General features: G+C 39.0%; 1 protein-coding gene across 3 annotated transcripts in view; it reads right to left on the bottom strand.

Moving 5' to 3' along the window:
- The window catches only part of LOC122560073 (cadherin-like protein 26), a 77,949-nt gene that overhangs the window by 35,080 nt on the left and 26,000 nt on the right, over positions 1-16,869 (bottom strand). For all 3 annotated transcript variants that reach the window (XM_087994615.1, XM_043710285.2, XM_043710283.2), the window contains exons 6-8: positions 15,143-15,274; positions 9,475-9,660; positions 6,239-6,510 (exon numbers count right to left, since the gene is read on the bottom strand). In XM_087994615.1, the coding sequence (XP_087850741.1) occupies positions 6,239-6,510; positions 9,475-9,660; positions 15,143-15,274 (590 nt within the window). The remainder of the gene's footprint in view (positions 1-6,238; positions 6,511-9,474; positions 9,661-15,142; positions 15,275-16,869) is intronic.

Genomic DNA, 16,869 nt, shown 5'->3' on the forward strand with positions numbered 1-16,869 from the left:
GCACTCGCTTCCAGTCAGTAAAGCAGTCTTCTGTCATCACCCTCTGTTTTCCATACCAGAGTCAATTTTGAATCTACTTTATCAAATTATCCAATGCCCCCCTGTATTGCATTCTTGATGTATCTCTTATGTGGGATCTTGTCAAAGGCTTTGCTGAAATCCATATAAATGACATAAATCCATTACCCTCGTCAAACACAACTGGTCACCATCTCAAAAAATTCAGTCAAATTCTATTAAATTTGATGAAGCCATGTTGACTAACTCTGATAAATGCTTGCTTCAGCAAGTGGAGATAGATGCTCTCCTTCAGGATTTTCTTCAATAGTTTCCCTACTCACTGGTCTGTAGTTCTCTGGCTTATCTGTACAACCATTGTTAAATATCAGAACCACATTAGCTGTTCTCCAGTCCTCTGGATCATCCCCCCTGGGTAGAGAGGTATTAGAAATTTGGATCATTTCCCCTGCAATCTCCTCCCTTGTCTCTTAGGACACAATTCATCCAGTATCGGACATTTGTCCATTTTTAAGCCTGCTGGCACCTCCAATACCTTGTCCTTCCCTGTGTCAGTTTGCTCAAACATCTTCCAGTCTCTGCCCTTGGGTTCCATACTTTCACCCTCATTCTCTCGGGTGAACACAGATGTGAAGTATATTAATCCGATCACTCATTATCAACTCATACTATCTTCAACCTTAAGCTATTTTCACCAGCTCTGTCCTATGTCTTATTAGCTTAAAATGCTATCTGAAATGTTCGCTAACTTGACACTGTAATTACATGGCACCCAGGTGCCACACATTGATAGCTATCAGTATGGAACCCATGCATCCCCTGGGTCAAGGATCCAGATTGGGCTGAGCAATCCTCATTGTGTTGGCAGCAGAGGCCCATAACCAAGAACCCAGAGTCTGTTACAGAAACTCAGGAGCCCATTTCAGAGACACCAGCTGATGTCAAGCAGCAACTGGAGGGTCGGCAGAGGAGGGACAAGAAAAAGAGAGAAAGATGAACTCAATTATAATAAAACAATTCATTATATCCAGTGTTTTAATACGGCATTGGAGCTTGGCAATATTTTGTATATACCACATAAAAAAACACTTTTCACTGTATTTTTTATGTGTATGACAATAAATCTAAACCTAAATCTAAAAAATCTGAGGCACAACCATTCAGTTTGGAAAATAATGTCGGCTACAACTTATTTTGCCGAAGAGGAGAGTATTATGTTTATTCATCAATAAATAGTGGTTACATTATTTACTAAACAAAAATTAGAGATAAAATCTTATAGATTTTTAAATTTTGCTTCATTCTGGAAAGGGGTTATTCTCCATGGAAATTCTCTATAAAATTTAGATGAATACTTTCTGCACTTGTGCTCTCTTCCTTCTTGTATATGCTTCTTGTTATAATTGTTACTTCAAAGGTGAAATCAAAAATGCCAATGAAACTATACCCTTTAATTTTTAAAATATGAATTATATATTAATGTGAATTAGTAGGATTGGGTTCAAGAGGGATTGAGTGTATGAGCTGCAGAGTTATGCTGCAGCTCTATAGAGCCCAGGTTAGACCACACTTGGAATATTGCGTTCAGTTCTGGTCGCCTCATTCCAGGAAAGATGTGGAAACTTTAGTGAGGGGACAGAAGAGATTTACCAGGATGCTGCCTGGACTGGACAGCATGTCTTATGAAGGCAGATTGAGAGAGGTAAGGCTTTTCTCATTGGAGCAAAGAAGGATGAGAGGCAACTTGAAAGAAGTGTGCAAGATATTGAGAGGCATAGATAGAGTGAATATTTGGAGACTTTTTCCAGGGCAGAAATGGCTATCACAAGGGGGCATATTTTAAGGTAATTGAAAGAAGGTTTAGGGGAGATGTCAGACGTCGGTTCTTTACACAGAGAGTGGTAGGTGTGTGGAATGCACTTCCAGCGGTGGTCATAGAGTCAGATACATTAGGGACATTTAAGTGACTCTTAGATAGGCACATAGATGATAGTAAATTGATGAGAATGCAGGTTAGTCTGATCTTAGAGGAGGATAAAAGGCCAGCACAACATCAGGGGATGAAGGGCCTGTACTGTGCTGTACTGTTCCATGTTCTATGTTCTATGTTCTAGTAGCATAGAATGTAAGTATTACTGACAAGGGATATTATGTGGATCTTGCTGCTGTTCCGGGGATTGCAAGCTTACTTAAATATTTATTATAGTTTTACTACAGTTATTGCAGTTATGATATTCCACTAATACAGGATTTTTATTCATTTTGTTTACATTTGGATAGGTACATGAATATGAAATGTTTGGAGGGATATGGGCCAGGACTAGGCAGGTGGGACTAGTTTAGGTTGGAATTACGTTCAACATGGACTGAAGTGTTGTTTCCATGCTGTATGACTCTATGTCAAAGTTTTTTGGCTTACACTCCTCAGGACAATTCACAAAAATATCAAATAGCAGAGAAAACCAACACTCATGCATAAAAGGGCTGTGTTGAATGGTTGCCCAGTGAACTCTGATTGGTAAATTTTGCCATGGCGAATTCGCCAATTAGTGAGGATTGTTTTCCTAAAGCAATTTAAAACAATAAATTTTTATGAACTACTTTGATGTGTAGAAGGAATTGTGAGCCCCGTGGAGTTAGTGTGAAACTTGATTACCATGTATAATTAGGCCTCCATCAAATATTTTCAGCAATATGAATACTGCAGACAGCTCACTGATTTGGGGATAGAGTGGATCAAATGCAATAGATACATTCTTGTTTTTGCATTCTTATAAAACCGTTATTTACATTTACAATTGTAAAGCAGACAAAAAAAGATTCTTGCAAGCAAGGAAACGAAAAACTACTGACAGAATCAAATGAATTATGATGTCCTGAATTATGAAATCATGAATTATATAATCAAAGTTTTGCAATTTCCTCTGATTCATCTCCCCTCCCCTATCAAGGTAGAATGTATTAACAGACACAATGTTGAGCTGATTATATCTACCATTAAAACAGTAAGTACGTGCTACCCATGTCCAACATGATAGCTGGGTAAGACTACGCATGGAAAGAAACTTAGGATCTGATTTTACTCTCCCAAGGAAGAATAAGCAAATTTAATGCTGGTAAATGAAGTCAGACATTGCCTATTTGTCAAGCCAAAACAACACAAGCTCCTCCAAATTCACCAATTAAGAATGGTAAATTAAGTGTAGGCCTTAGAGACCTACAGCAATACAAAGATAAAGTCCATGTTTTCTGATCAAAGTGTGGGGAGGGAGGACATTTTGCTGCTGCAGGATGATGTCTCATGAAACTGGCCAGAGTGCAGATAAAAAAAACTGTTCCCACTGACAGGCAGAAAGGTTGAGAATCAGAGGGCGCTGAATTAAAATGATTGCCAAAAAGAAGCAATGACAAAATGAAGAAAATTGCTTTTACATTGCGTTAGGATCTGCAATGTACTGATTTAGTATCTGATGAATGTAGATTGAGTCATTCATTTTAACAGAAAACTGGATTAAAATCTTAAGAGAATACATTATAGTGGTCTAATGACTACTATAAATCTACTGCCAATTGTCAGAAAAACTCATTTGGTTTACTAACGCAATTTAGGGAAGGTAACTGCCATCCTTACCTGGTCTGGCCTACATGTTACTCCAGACCCACAGAAAAGTGGTTGACTCTCAACTGCCCCCTGGGAATTAGGGATGGGCAATAAATGCTGCCGAGCCAGTGATGCCCTCATCCCGTTAAAGAATAAAGAAATTTACAGAGATAGATTGAAAAGGGGAAGTGTTGGATTTGGTGTGTTGTTCTTGCAGAAAGACAGAACAGATTTGATAGGCCAAATGGTTTCTTTTGCTTTATATTTTTTCTATGATTCTATGCATTCCATGAGTTTTTGAATTTCGGAGATGCTTGTGGAGCAATTTCATGAGCGAATAAGGTATTTTGTCTCCCTCAGCAAGTTGCAACATGATTGGTACATGGGTCTGCCAAGAAATGTTACAACATGTGAATGGGATCAATATATACATTAGCACCTTGCTGCAGGAAGAAATTGAATAGTCTCGCCAAGGCAAACAATGTAATATATTTCTTCACATTTCTTACTTAGTCTGTTGAACCCCATTGAACACACCTTAGTCACTGCATATTCATCCTTTCTTTCTCTACTTCCATGATTGTCAATATATTAACTGGGAAAACTTCATATCACCTTTCTTCAACTTATGAAGGCCGATACTCCATTCATAAATGTTTCTCCCATTTGGCTGCCTTTTTCTGGCAACATGTACTTGATGATAGGCTAGTTTATGTGCTGCAAGGAAAATGCCCTTGTTCAGAGCACACATTTAACGACTTCAAATTGTTTTGCAGGAGAAGGCAGCACACAAAGGAGGGAGACAACTAATACAGTTAATTGGACTCCCATTCTACAGTGACGTTTGGCAGAGACAGGGCACTCAGTTTTGTAGAAATCAGTATTTGGTGTGTTTGTTCCTATCTTCTCTGTTGCTGCTTGATTCTCAATCATCTCGTGAACAGAACAACCCCATGCAAACCGTTGAATTGGCAGTGACATCACAACTTAATTATTTCACCTTCTACCACTTTTTATGTCTGCTAGACAAACTAGATACTTAAAGTGAAAATTAAAGTCTAATACGTGATGCATCATTATTCATATTGACTATGCTGAGTACCAACACAGAAATTGTCACCCATATAATTTAGCATAATGACAATTCACTAAACATGGGTGTTAAGAAAGACCAAAGGAAGAACACAGCAGAAATCCAGTTCATATCCCATTGAACACAGCAGAGTTAGAAACACCATGACCCAATATTTAAATAAAAGGGTGAGTTCTGTTCTCAATTGTAATTTCTGAAAATATTGAGCTACCTATCAGAGAGCTTTCAAAACACATTGAATGATATGGTGGCAATTACTAGTGCAGGAATTTCTTACAAGTCATTGACTGAACTTGAACAGGCTAGAAGTATAATTAGATTGGAGCTACATTTGGTACAGTGTACTCAGGAAGTACACTCGTCTGCAGATCAGTGAAATATTGAACTGCATCGGAAAATCAAGAGCAGTTGTGTATTGTGTATGGGAAAATATGTCAGCTCTCATGGTCGAACATTTCTGTACCTCTGCAATTTCCACAGGATGGTTAAAGATCATGGGCCTCAGGGAATGAAGGACTTGGGTATGCATAAATTCATAATTGCTTTGCTGTCCAAATTATTTTGTGTTAAAAATATTCCTGGTTTGTGCCCCTATCATACCCTAATTTGTGAAGGGATGTATACTTCTGGCCAGAAATATGCACATATTTCTTGCACCAACATATTGCAGTCTGATAAAATAATTTAGCACTCAAAAAACATATATTGTGCAGCCAATTACTAACATACAGATTAGCAGCAGGAGGTACAGCCTACTCCGCCATTCAGTAATATCTTGGTTTATCTGATTACTCCACATTACCACATACCCCAATAGCCTTCCACCTGCTCGCTGATCAAGAATCTATCTAGCCCTGCCTCCAAAATATTCAAATCCTCTGTTTCCACTGCCTATTGAAGAACAGAATTCCAACATCAGAGAAAATAATTATCTCTGTCTTAATTGGATAATACCCTTATTTTTAACTGAGAGCCCTAGTTCTTAACTTCTTCTTCAGAAGAAATATCCTTTCCACATTCGCCCTGTCAAAGTACCACATTGCCTTTTACATTTCTAAACTCCTGTGATATGTATCCACTATATACAACTTTTCCTCATAAGACAATCTGCACATTCTAGGTATTTGTCTAGTAAAACTCTTCACAGCTACTAATTCATTTATATCCTTCCTTAAATAGGACACCAATGCTGTACACTGTGCTCCAGGTGTGGTCCCACCAGTGTCTTGTATAACTGAAGCAAACCCTCCCTACATTTCTATGGGAGTGCATTAATTTTCATATATGATTACCTATAGGATAACCAATAATTTTATTCACTGATCTGTGATTGATTAATTACATTTAAAAACAAGTAGTACAGGAACGTGGGTTCTGATTCAGATGGAAGAATTTGCAGCTGTGGTAAGTTTAACGAGGAAGGAATGGAAAAAAAATGAGATAAAACACTAAAAAAAAGGTAAAATATTTACTTCTCAAATGTTAACTTTGCCATATTGTATAACTTAGATTTAGTTCCTTCTTACCTGATATTATTTATGTTGTACTTATCAGGATCAGTAGCATTGAATTTCACCAATATAACATTTGCCTTTTGACCTTCTAAAAGATGAACAGTTACTTCTGAAGGGTCAATCACAGGTGCATCGTTCGTATCATGAACATTGATAACAACGTATACACTGTCCAGTGCCTCAGCTTTCTGTTCGTCAGTCATTTCTTTACAGGTAAAAAGTGGTTCTTCATTTTCAACAAGGATTTTCAACTGTCTCTTTGAACCCCCTTCATAATCCAAATGCTGTAAACATAAGGTAACAAATTCACGAAACAATATCTGTTCAAGTAACTCTAAGATATCTGCACATGAAGAATTTTGAGTGTAGCACCTAATGTAAATATTAGGCACTATAAGATTTCTCAGATTTCTTGTTGTGGCAGCAGAGTACGTATTTAGCCAACGAGATAAACTGAAATGTTGGGTGATGGTCTTGTTCCTCATACAACAAATAATATTTCAGATTGTACAGCACCAGGCTTCAAACTGAAGGTAAGGATAATTAACCATGTCAAATGAAGTTTATAATCATAGACTCATTGACTGGGTACAGCATGCTGGGTAGCCATTTGGCCCATCATATTTTGCCAGTTTTGGAAAGGGCTTTAAAGGGCCTTTTAAAGGACATTTATTTCCTTAAAGAGCATTATTTAAAGGGCATTATTTAATTCAAATTTCACCAACTTCTATGGTAGGATTCAAACACTTGTCTCAGAACATTAACTGCGGTTCTGGTTTGCTAGTCCAGTAACTTTACCATTACAATGCTGCCTCCCTATATCTACTAGTTAAAGGAAGTCATGGTGTAGTGGTATTATCACTGGACTATTAATCCAGAGACCCAGATAATGTTCTGGGGACCTAGGATTAAATCCTATCATGGCAGATGGTGGAATTTGAATTCAATAAAATCAACTCAAAGATTCTAACGATGACCATGAATCCATTGTTGACTGCCAGGAAAAAAAAACCATCTGGTTCACTGAGGTCCTTGAAGTAGGAACCGGCCATTCTTACCTGCTCTGAACTGCTTGTGACTCCAGACCCACAGCAATATGGTTGCCTCTTAACTGCCCCTCTGGGCAATTAGGAAACATAAAATGCCTAGTCAGTGGCACCCTCATCTTGTGAATGAATAAAAAAAACTGAGCTCTCTCACACCTTAGCCAGAAGGTTGTAGATCCAAGCCTGTAACTCACATGCATACCTCAGTGTATTAACACGCGAATGCTACATTTCTTGTGGTCCCATTTTTCTGATGGGATGATAAGTTAACTTGCAACTGGTAGACATATAAATTTCCCTGGCATTACTTTCAAGAGGAATAGGGGAAATTCTGGCCAAACTTTATAACTCAATTAGCATCTAAATCCAGATGTTCTGCTCACTTTCAGATTCAAGTTTGCGGGGCCTTGTTATGCAAACTTTAGCTGTCACTTTCTCTACAATATGATAACTGATTAAATTTTTAAAATGATTAATAGGCTATGAAGTGCATTTGGACAGCTATGTTCTGGAGGAAAGAGGAATCAAAAGAACTTTTCACACAAAGCAACTTGAAGACTTGTGCCTGAAATTTCTGGAGAAATTGGTGGCCAAGTCTAAATATCGGACCAATCCTCAAGCAAGGTACCTACCATATTCATGGGAGCAGGTCAAAATCTGCACGAGTGTGTTTCATAGAGGCAGCCACCCAGAGGAATTGGCAGCTGGCTCCATTTTTGGTATCTGAAATTTAGTCACTAGACAGTAGAGGTCTGAACTTAGTGGATTTGTTTGGATAGCCAAGGTATTTTGTTGGAGAGGTAAGGTATCCCTTTGGATATTGTCCCAGAACACCTTTGGGGAAGATCAGTGCTCTTTCGAATTGCTAAAAGATGCCATAAATGTGTAAAAAGTGCATAAACTCAAAGAACAGTGATGCTCATTAGAATTGCCAAAAGAACTGTGATGCTCATTAGAACTGTCAAAGTATCAAAAGGAGCTGTCAAGATTGTCAAGACATTTAAAAATCCCGCCCTTTAAATCTTTGAAATAAATATCACAAGGTTATTTTTAATAAAAACATTGTTTGATATTTCATTGTGTGTGTTGCGAATAGGGTTGTGAGGTGTCATGATTTGATTAATGCTCCATAACTCCATCCTTTGTCACAATAGATGCCTGACATTTTAGTTTATATTGACAGTAACAAGTAGTTTAAGGCTTCTTAAAGTGGGTTATGAATGCCAGTAACTGGTGTTATTGGGGAGTATGAACCTGACTTTTTTGTTATCCTAAGGCATTATGTAGTTGAGGGAAAGCAAATAGTAAAAATGTGTTAAATTTGTTTTATGAATGAGCTTTTTTTTCAATATAGTGAAGTTTGCAATAGTCGCTAATAACTTATTTCATCCCTGCATGGTTCCTGAGGTCTACCCATGAAGGATACTGGATAACTTGGCAAATGTAAGGACAAAGAGGCATGGGTGGCAATATTTCCCTTAAGCTATGAGCCTGTTCTGAGGGTCCACACACATCAATCAGTGCGCCAGGTTTTAGATGTTACTGCTGCAGACAGATCTCAGAATTCCACAGAGAAGAAAAATGTTAGAGGGAACACAGATGTGTGGGTGGCATGACCTGGCACTAATTTAACATAGGTCTCTTAAGGGCCATGGAGGTTGAGTAAATGAGTGTATATTGGCATCGGGATTAAATGTGAGATGAGTATAGGAGCATAGGTTGGTGTTGAATGCATGAGGGGTTGTGATAGATGGGAACATAAAGTGGTGCATGCTGATTTTTATTGGGCATGGAGAACATCAAGTACATGAGGAATGAATGTTGGAGCTTTTTTTGTCTTATTCTCTTTTTTTTAAAGAAATGCAATAAGTGCCCGCGCACATAGACAGGTGTTCAGCCTTCTCCTGCGCCCAGCATTTTCCATTCTTGTTTCAGCATTGTTCAGCTGGATTCCTAGGGAACCCGAGCACTCCAGAACAAAAATCCAACTCCCTGCAACTTTTCCCTGACTCAAGTTTGCAAAGTCAGCAAACATCCCTAGTTTGTGCTCTTGTTCTGGTCTAAGTTCCGACTGAGGGCTCCAAAGCAATTTGGTGAGGCCAGATTCATTGTTTGCCCAGCCTTAACCATTCCAAGTTGAGGCGAGCATTGATAATAGACATTAGCAAATATCATCGCTGCTAAATAATGTTAATTGTTTACCTTAACAAGAGACAGAATTCCATCGTTTGTTTCGGGGTCCGTTTCTATCTTGTAGTTCCCACGTTCATTCCCTTCTACAATTTTATACTTTGCTCTCCAGGCTGGTGTATAGGGAACATCTTTGTCAGTGACACTTAATCTAAGTATATCTACTTGTTCATCATTTTCATCGACTTTACCTGAAAACTGAAGATTGCAATAAACATTTGTCAAATATTTGTACATCAGATTTATGCATCCAATCTTTCTCTTCAGACCTGAATCTGTTCAACACCGTATTCAAATGTGAATATTAACTGCAACTCTCAAAAAAACTACTACTCAATTTTCAAACAGAAAACTATTTGCATCATTCCAGGTGTAAACTCAGAAGTATCTGGTGTTATTTTTTGATGTATCTGGTGATATGTGGTGACAGAGTAAAGCTAACATTTGAGTGAAATTTAAGCAGACAACAATTTTTAATGTGCATTCTAATAGGGCTCAAAAATTCAGAAAACTTTGGAAGAGTTAAAGCCATCACCACTTTGTGCCTTTCTGCTGATGTAGAGAAAACAGACCCCCAAATCATTGGCTTGTAAATGTAGAAGTGAATATATTTGATAATATTTTAATTAGGATAGCCAAGTAGACAACATGGGCACAAGTTCATCTCACGTGTTCTTTCTAACAGCATGATCCATTTACCATGTTTACAATGCTTCTGAAGGATTTTCCAGCATAAAAGCTGACTAGATATTAACAATTCCCAGTAATAGCACCGGAGAGTCTGTTAGCATCGTTATTGTTCTATTACAAATGACATGATTCCAATATTATTTATTTTAATGTCGATGTGGACTCACATGTATAAGCCCTGTGTATTCAAAAAAAGGTCACCGCTAAGGAAAAGGCACTGGATACAACTGATGTAGTTTTACCTCCAGCAGCGTATTTTACCATTTGTAGAAATGACTGTTATCCTCATAAAATAAGAAACTTGAATACGATATTATAATTTTGAAGAATCCATAAACATTTATTCCAGCTAGCTTTATACAAACATTACATTTCTTAGTCACCCATTCCTGCTGTGGGACAAGAATATTCAGAATGGCTTTCCAAGCATAAATTATGTGGTGGATGGAAATCTCTTCTTGCTTAAAATGTCACAAAAATGTAGCAATACAATATGAAAATCTTGTTTTGCTCCTTGACACTGAAAGAGCATTCATTTGTCATTGCAAACTATACATTCTGTTAAATGATTTCAACAAGGATTGTGGGGTGATGATGTAATATTGGTCACTTCCCGCTTAGTACAGATTTTTTGAAACCATTTACCACTATACTACAGTCTATTGTCAGAAACTATCTAATCTGGATTCTGAACAGATTAATGGTTTTACTCTTTGTGTTGCTAAATCAGTGAACAATGTAAAATTTAAAGCAGTAATTTGTCAAAAGGATATAATTTTCTCCATGTACTATGAATAGATCTGTTGCTACGCCCATCCAATGAGAATATCATGTAAACATAGCGGCTTCTTTTGTTTCTAGGGTTGGTACATTTGGCATGTCTCATATACAAACATGAATTGTTTAAAATCCTGATTCACCTTGGTCAGTACACAGTTTCACGTGCCAGTAGTCTTATGCATTCAATACTCATGTGTCCCTGGTGTACAGTATATGGTATCTTAGTATTAGAACTTCTTTTCTATTGTAAATGACTATCTGTGATATACAGCCTTTATCTATGTATGCCCAAAATGAACAAATCTTCCCTGGTAGTTCTTTAAAACAGTTAGGTCATCCCCAGATAATGATCTTTTGCAAATCTTGCAGTTGCTCATCTTTGACAGTTCCAGATTGAAACTGTTCAAACAGACTTTGGCCAAAGTGTAACAGATCAACCTTGAGAATATATTCAGCCTCACAATCGATATCATCAACATGTAAATCAAAAAGGATATGTGGTCTTTGTGAGGATAGGTTTTATTATTGGACATCATAAACTAATTCAATTGCAACATGTGGTCTGTTTTGCCACAGCAGATGTGGTTTAAAGTTCATGACTAGCAACCATACCAAGATTTGTGCATACGAAAAGTCCTGTAAGATGTCACATAAGACTTTTATATCCGCAGGTCACACATTATCACATGGAATACAGTTAAAGCTAGCCATTTGAATACAGAACTGACTCAAAGGGAGAAATCAGAGGGTGGTAGTGGAGGGTTGCTTTTCAGACTGGAGGTCTGCGACCAGTGGAGTGTCGCAAGGAACGGTGCTTGGTCCACTATTTTTCATTAATTATATGAATGATTTGGGTGTGAACATAGGAGGTATAGTTAGTAAGTTTGCAGATGACACCAAAATTGGAGGTGTCGTAGACAGCAAAGAAGGTTGTCTCAGAGTACAATGGCATCTTGATCAGATGGGCCAATGTGTTGAGGAGTGGCAGATGGAGATTAATTTAGATAAATGTGAGGTGCTGCATTTTGGAAAGGCAAATCAGGGCAGAACTTCTACACTTAATGGTTAGGTCCTAGGGAGTGTTGCTGAACAAAGAGACCTTGGAGTACAGGTTCATAGCTCCTTGAAAGTGGTATCACAGGTAGGTAGGATAGTGAAGAAGGCATTTAGTATGCTTTCCTTTATTGGTCAGAGTATTGTGTACAGGAGTTGGGAGGTCACCTTGCAGCTTTACAGGTCTTTAGTTTAGCCATTTTTGGAATATTGCATACAATTCTGGTCTCCCTCCTATTGGAAGGATGTTGTGAAATTTATAAAGGTTCAGAAAAGATTTACAAGGATGTTACCAGGGTTGGAGGATTTGAGTTATTAGGAGAGGCTGAATAGGCTGGGGCTGTTTTCCCTGGAGCGTCAGACGCTAAAGGGTGACATCACAGAGTTTTATAAAATCCTGAGGAGTATAGATAGGGTAAATAGACAAGGTCTTTTCCCTGGGTTGAGGCAGTCCAGAACTAGAGGGCATAGGTTTAGGGGGAGAAGGAAAAGATTTAAAAGGGACCTAAGGGGCAACTTTTTCATACAGTGGGTGGTACGTGTATGGAATGAGCTGCCAGAGGAAGTGGTGGAGGCTAGTGCAATTGCAACATTTAAAAGGCATCTGGATGGGTACATGAATAGGAAGGGTTTAGAGGGATATGGGCCAAATGCTGGCAAATGGGACGAGATTAATTTAGGTTATCTGGATGGCATGAACAAGTTGGAGCGATTGATCTGTTTCTGTGTTGCACATCTCCATGACCCTATGACTGTTATTGTATCACAATGATATCATGTGCATGTCTCTTAAAGGTGTACTTGATGTACTGAACAAAACATCAATTGCAACAACATTATACCTGCAAGCAGCAAAAAGCTGATATGGAGTCATATAATTTGGAAGAATTTCAGAGAGTGGTCACATGGTCTAGTTTTTGGAATAAGAGTCTTAAATTTTTGAACTCAGTGAAAGAGAATTTAACCTGAAGAGCAACAGCCCAATGCTCCCTTTGTCTTTTTTTTGTAACTGTTCTCAGGAAAATGTGAGAGCTGAAAACACTCCTGAAGTCATCTTCACCACTTATGGAATATTCCTGGAGGTGATGTATTGAAATTTCATAGTTTCCGGTCAAGGGAATTTTGTTAGCTGCAACTGTTCTTGGAAGGTAACCCAGTACCAGCAGCTTGTGTACACAGTACACCTCCAGGATTAGATTGCCATTTGGGGCAATCCATGATTTATAGTTTCTTTTTCATGAGAATAACTGTTAATTCATAAAAGTACTTTAAAGTCAACAATCTACTGAGTTTTAATGTTTGATTTTTACTCAGACACATCTGTTTCTATCCATGTTAGTTTTATTTTATTTTACATAATCCAAATTTTCATCAATAATCATTGCACTTTTGTTTGAGTCGATCGTTTTGTGGTAATCATAGAGTCACACAGCACAGAAACAAACCACAACCCCAAACTAAACTAGCTCCACCTTCCCTCGGTTGGCTCATATCCCTCCAAACATTTCTTATTCATGTGCTTATCTAAATGTCTTTTAAATATTATAACTCTATCTGCAATCACCACTTCCTTTGGAAGTTTATTCCACACAAGAACCACGGTGTGTAAAAAAAATTGCCCATTGTCTTTTTTAAATCTTTGTCTTTTCACCTTAAAAGTATGCTCCCAATTCTTGAAATCCCCCACCCTAGGGAAAAGACACTTGCTATTCACCTTACCTATACCCCTCATGAGTCAATCTTTATAACCAAGCCCTATGAAACACTGCTGGTCATAGGTCTCTGGTCTGGAAAACAATCCTCTACCATCAATCTCTGACTCCTGCGTTAAGCCAATTTTGTATCCAATTGCAAGCTCACTCTGAATCCCATGTGATCTAACTTCAGTCTACTATTTAGAGCCTTGTCTACTGCTCTGCCCTCGTCAATCTCCTTGGTTACTTCCTCAAAAAACTCAATCAATGTAAGACATGATTTGACCAAAGAAACTTGGCTGAATCATTCTCAAGACTGAACATGACATATACGATTTATAGTGCGGTGACATTGCCATTTGGCCTTCAGTGATTTTTGCTCCTTTTCCTGACAACATGTGAACTTACCCTGGAGGAATGGGCATGGTAAAATATTGACCTGAGTCCAGAAATACAAGCAGGCTAGGATCAGATCAAGTGGAAATTATTTTGGTGCAATTTGATATGTACTTAGGTAGAGGAGGGGAACAAAAATCAGCTCTCACCTGGTTCAATTAAATCATTTCAACATATAATTTCTCTTTAATCAATTAATCATAAGAAATTCTAACATTAATTAAATGTCCTGACAAAGTCATAACTGCACGTTTGACACAAACTTTACCTAGGAGAAAGGGATGACTGCAGATGCTGGAGATCAGAGTCAAAAGGTGTGGTGCTGGAAAACCACAGCAGGTCAGGCAGCACCCGAGGAGCAGGAGAATCAACATTTTGGGCATAAACCCTTCATCAGGAATGTGTGTGTGTGTGGGGGGGTGGGGGGGGTGGGGGGGGGGGGAGGTGAAGCAGACGGCTGCAAGATAAATAGGAGGGTGGGGTGGGGCTGGGGGAAGAGCTGGGAAGGCGATAGTTGGATGCAGGAGAGGGGTGATGATGAAGGTCAAAGGAAGCGTGGAGCAGATAGATGGGAAGGAAGACGGATAGCTAGGACACTTCAAGAGGGTGGTGCTGAATTAGAGGGTTAAATCTAGGATAAGGTGGGGGGAGGGGAGATGAGGGAGATGAGAACACCTCTTCTTCGGCCTTGGGACACTCCAACCACAAAGCATCAATGTCAATTTCATCAATTTCCTCATCTCCCCTCCCCCCAATTCATTCCAGATCCAGGCCCTCCAACTTGACACCGCCCTCATGATCTGTCCCACCTGTCCATCTTCCTTCCCACCTATCCACTCCAACCTCCCCTCCAACCTATTACCATCACCCCTCACCTGCATCTACCTATTGCCTTTCCAGCTACCTTCCCCCCAGCCCCACCACCCCATTTATCTCTCAGCTTCCTCCTCCCCCACTACATTCCTGATAAAGGGCTTATGCCCGAAATGTCGATTCTCCTGCTCCGCAGATGCTGCCTGACCTGCTATGCTTTTCCAGTGCCACACTTTTTGATGAACTTTACTTACTTTGCCTGTTTTGATAAAAGCAGGGAGATAGCTATTAGCATCAGTGACACTAATCCTCACGATTGCAGTGCTGCTGAGGATGTTCACGCCATTGTCTCTTGCTTTAACAGTCAGAGTGTAGGATTTAAGCCTCTAAAAGAGACAAGTTATATAAATAATCAAAAGAATGTTTTATATTTTGAATAAGAATAAAATACTACAGATACTAGAAATTTGAAACAAACACTGAGAATGCTTGAGAAACTCAGCAGGATTGGCAGAAACTGTGGAGAGAGAAACTAATCCAGTATGATGATGCATCAAGTTTCTTCAGCATTCTCAGTGTTTGTTTTATATTTTGAAAAATGTTTTCACATACCCCTGTTCAAAAAAGATTAATTCACAATCAAAAGACAAACCACAAATCCACAGAATTGAAAATAGAATGAGTACAAATACAAAATACATGCAATATATCCTTTGATGACATGCAATATATCCTTTTGTTTTGTAGTCTGCAGCCAGTTTAGTTAAGTGTGTGGGTCCTTCAAGGCTTTTGCATGACTGCACATGTTGGAGTAACTTGAAGATGACCTGAGCATGGAAAGGGTTCTGAATGAATTCACAGCCATGCAGCATATGTAGAATTGTATATGGTTTTGGCCTCCTAATCTAAGGATGGATATACTTGCCTTAGAGGGGTTGCAATGAATAACCATTGCACTAATTGCTGAGGTGTGAGTGCTCTGAGGGAGGGTCACTCAACCCAAAACACTAACTCTGATTTTTCTTCACAGATGCTGCCAGACTTTTCCAGTAATTTCTGACTTTGTGTCTGAGATGAGAATGTTATCCGATTAGGAGTGAGTGAGTATAACAAGCCTACATTTTTTGGAGTTTTGAAGGATGCCGGATGATCTTGTTAAAATGAATAAAATTCTCAAAGAGTTTTATTGGATGTATAGCAAGAGGTCATTTCCCCTGGTGAGATTTTACAATTAGGGATAATATTGTCAGGATAAGGGTTGGTATTTGAGGAATGAAGTCAGGTGAAGTTACTTCACTAAGAGGGTTGCAATTTGCACAGATATTATTGAAAATACTGGTTGTGATTTCCCTGGATTCTAGAATGCATTGGAAGTTTGCAAGTGTTTGCATTGTTAGTCATGAACATTAACAGCTGCCTCATTGCAACAGTTCAACTGGCACTCATCTGGTCATCAGCACATGCATGGTTTCTCCACTGGAATGATATTACTGTGTGTTTGTCACTATTCACCTCCTTTGACTCACTGTCCCTCAGCTGACCCTTCACTGCTCCACTCCTAAGAATTCATTATCTCCTTTCCAAACCCTTGTGTCCCATTGCCAGCCCTCTTTTGAAGCCCTGCTGCCTTCTTCTGAACTCCTACCACCCCCTCCCAGATCCTAGTTCATACTCCCCCTACCTCTCTCTGACACCTTCCCATGCCCTACACAATCCCTTTCTGAGCCCTTGTACCCCCAGTAACTCTTTGGCACCTTTCTCCTAATGCCTTACTGCTTCTCTCCTGAATGTTCATCATGCTCTCCCATTCTCTTGCCCCACACCAATCTGACTCCCAAGCCTAACCCATTCATCTCCCAATCCCTCATCACCCTCTCCTCAGCTTTCCAAACCATCCTCCTGAGCCCTGGACATCGCATCCCAAGCTCTCTCCATACCTTCCCTTAATCCATACCTCTCAGTTATCACTGTCACCCTGGCC

This window comes from Chiloscyllium plagiosum, unplaced genomic scaffold (assembly GCF_037043375.1).
Source record: "Chiloscyllium plagiosum isolate Xiang-an unplaced genomic scaffold, Cpla_swu_hap1 HiC_scaffold_15, whole genome shotgun sequence".
NCBI lineage: Eukaryota > Metazoa > Chordata > Chondrichthyes > Orectolobiformes > Hemiscylliidae > Chiloscyllium > Chiloscyllium plagiosum.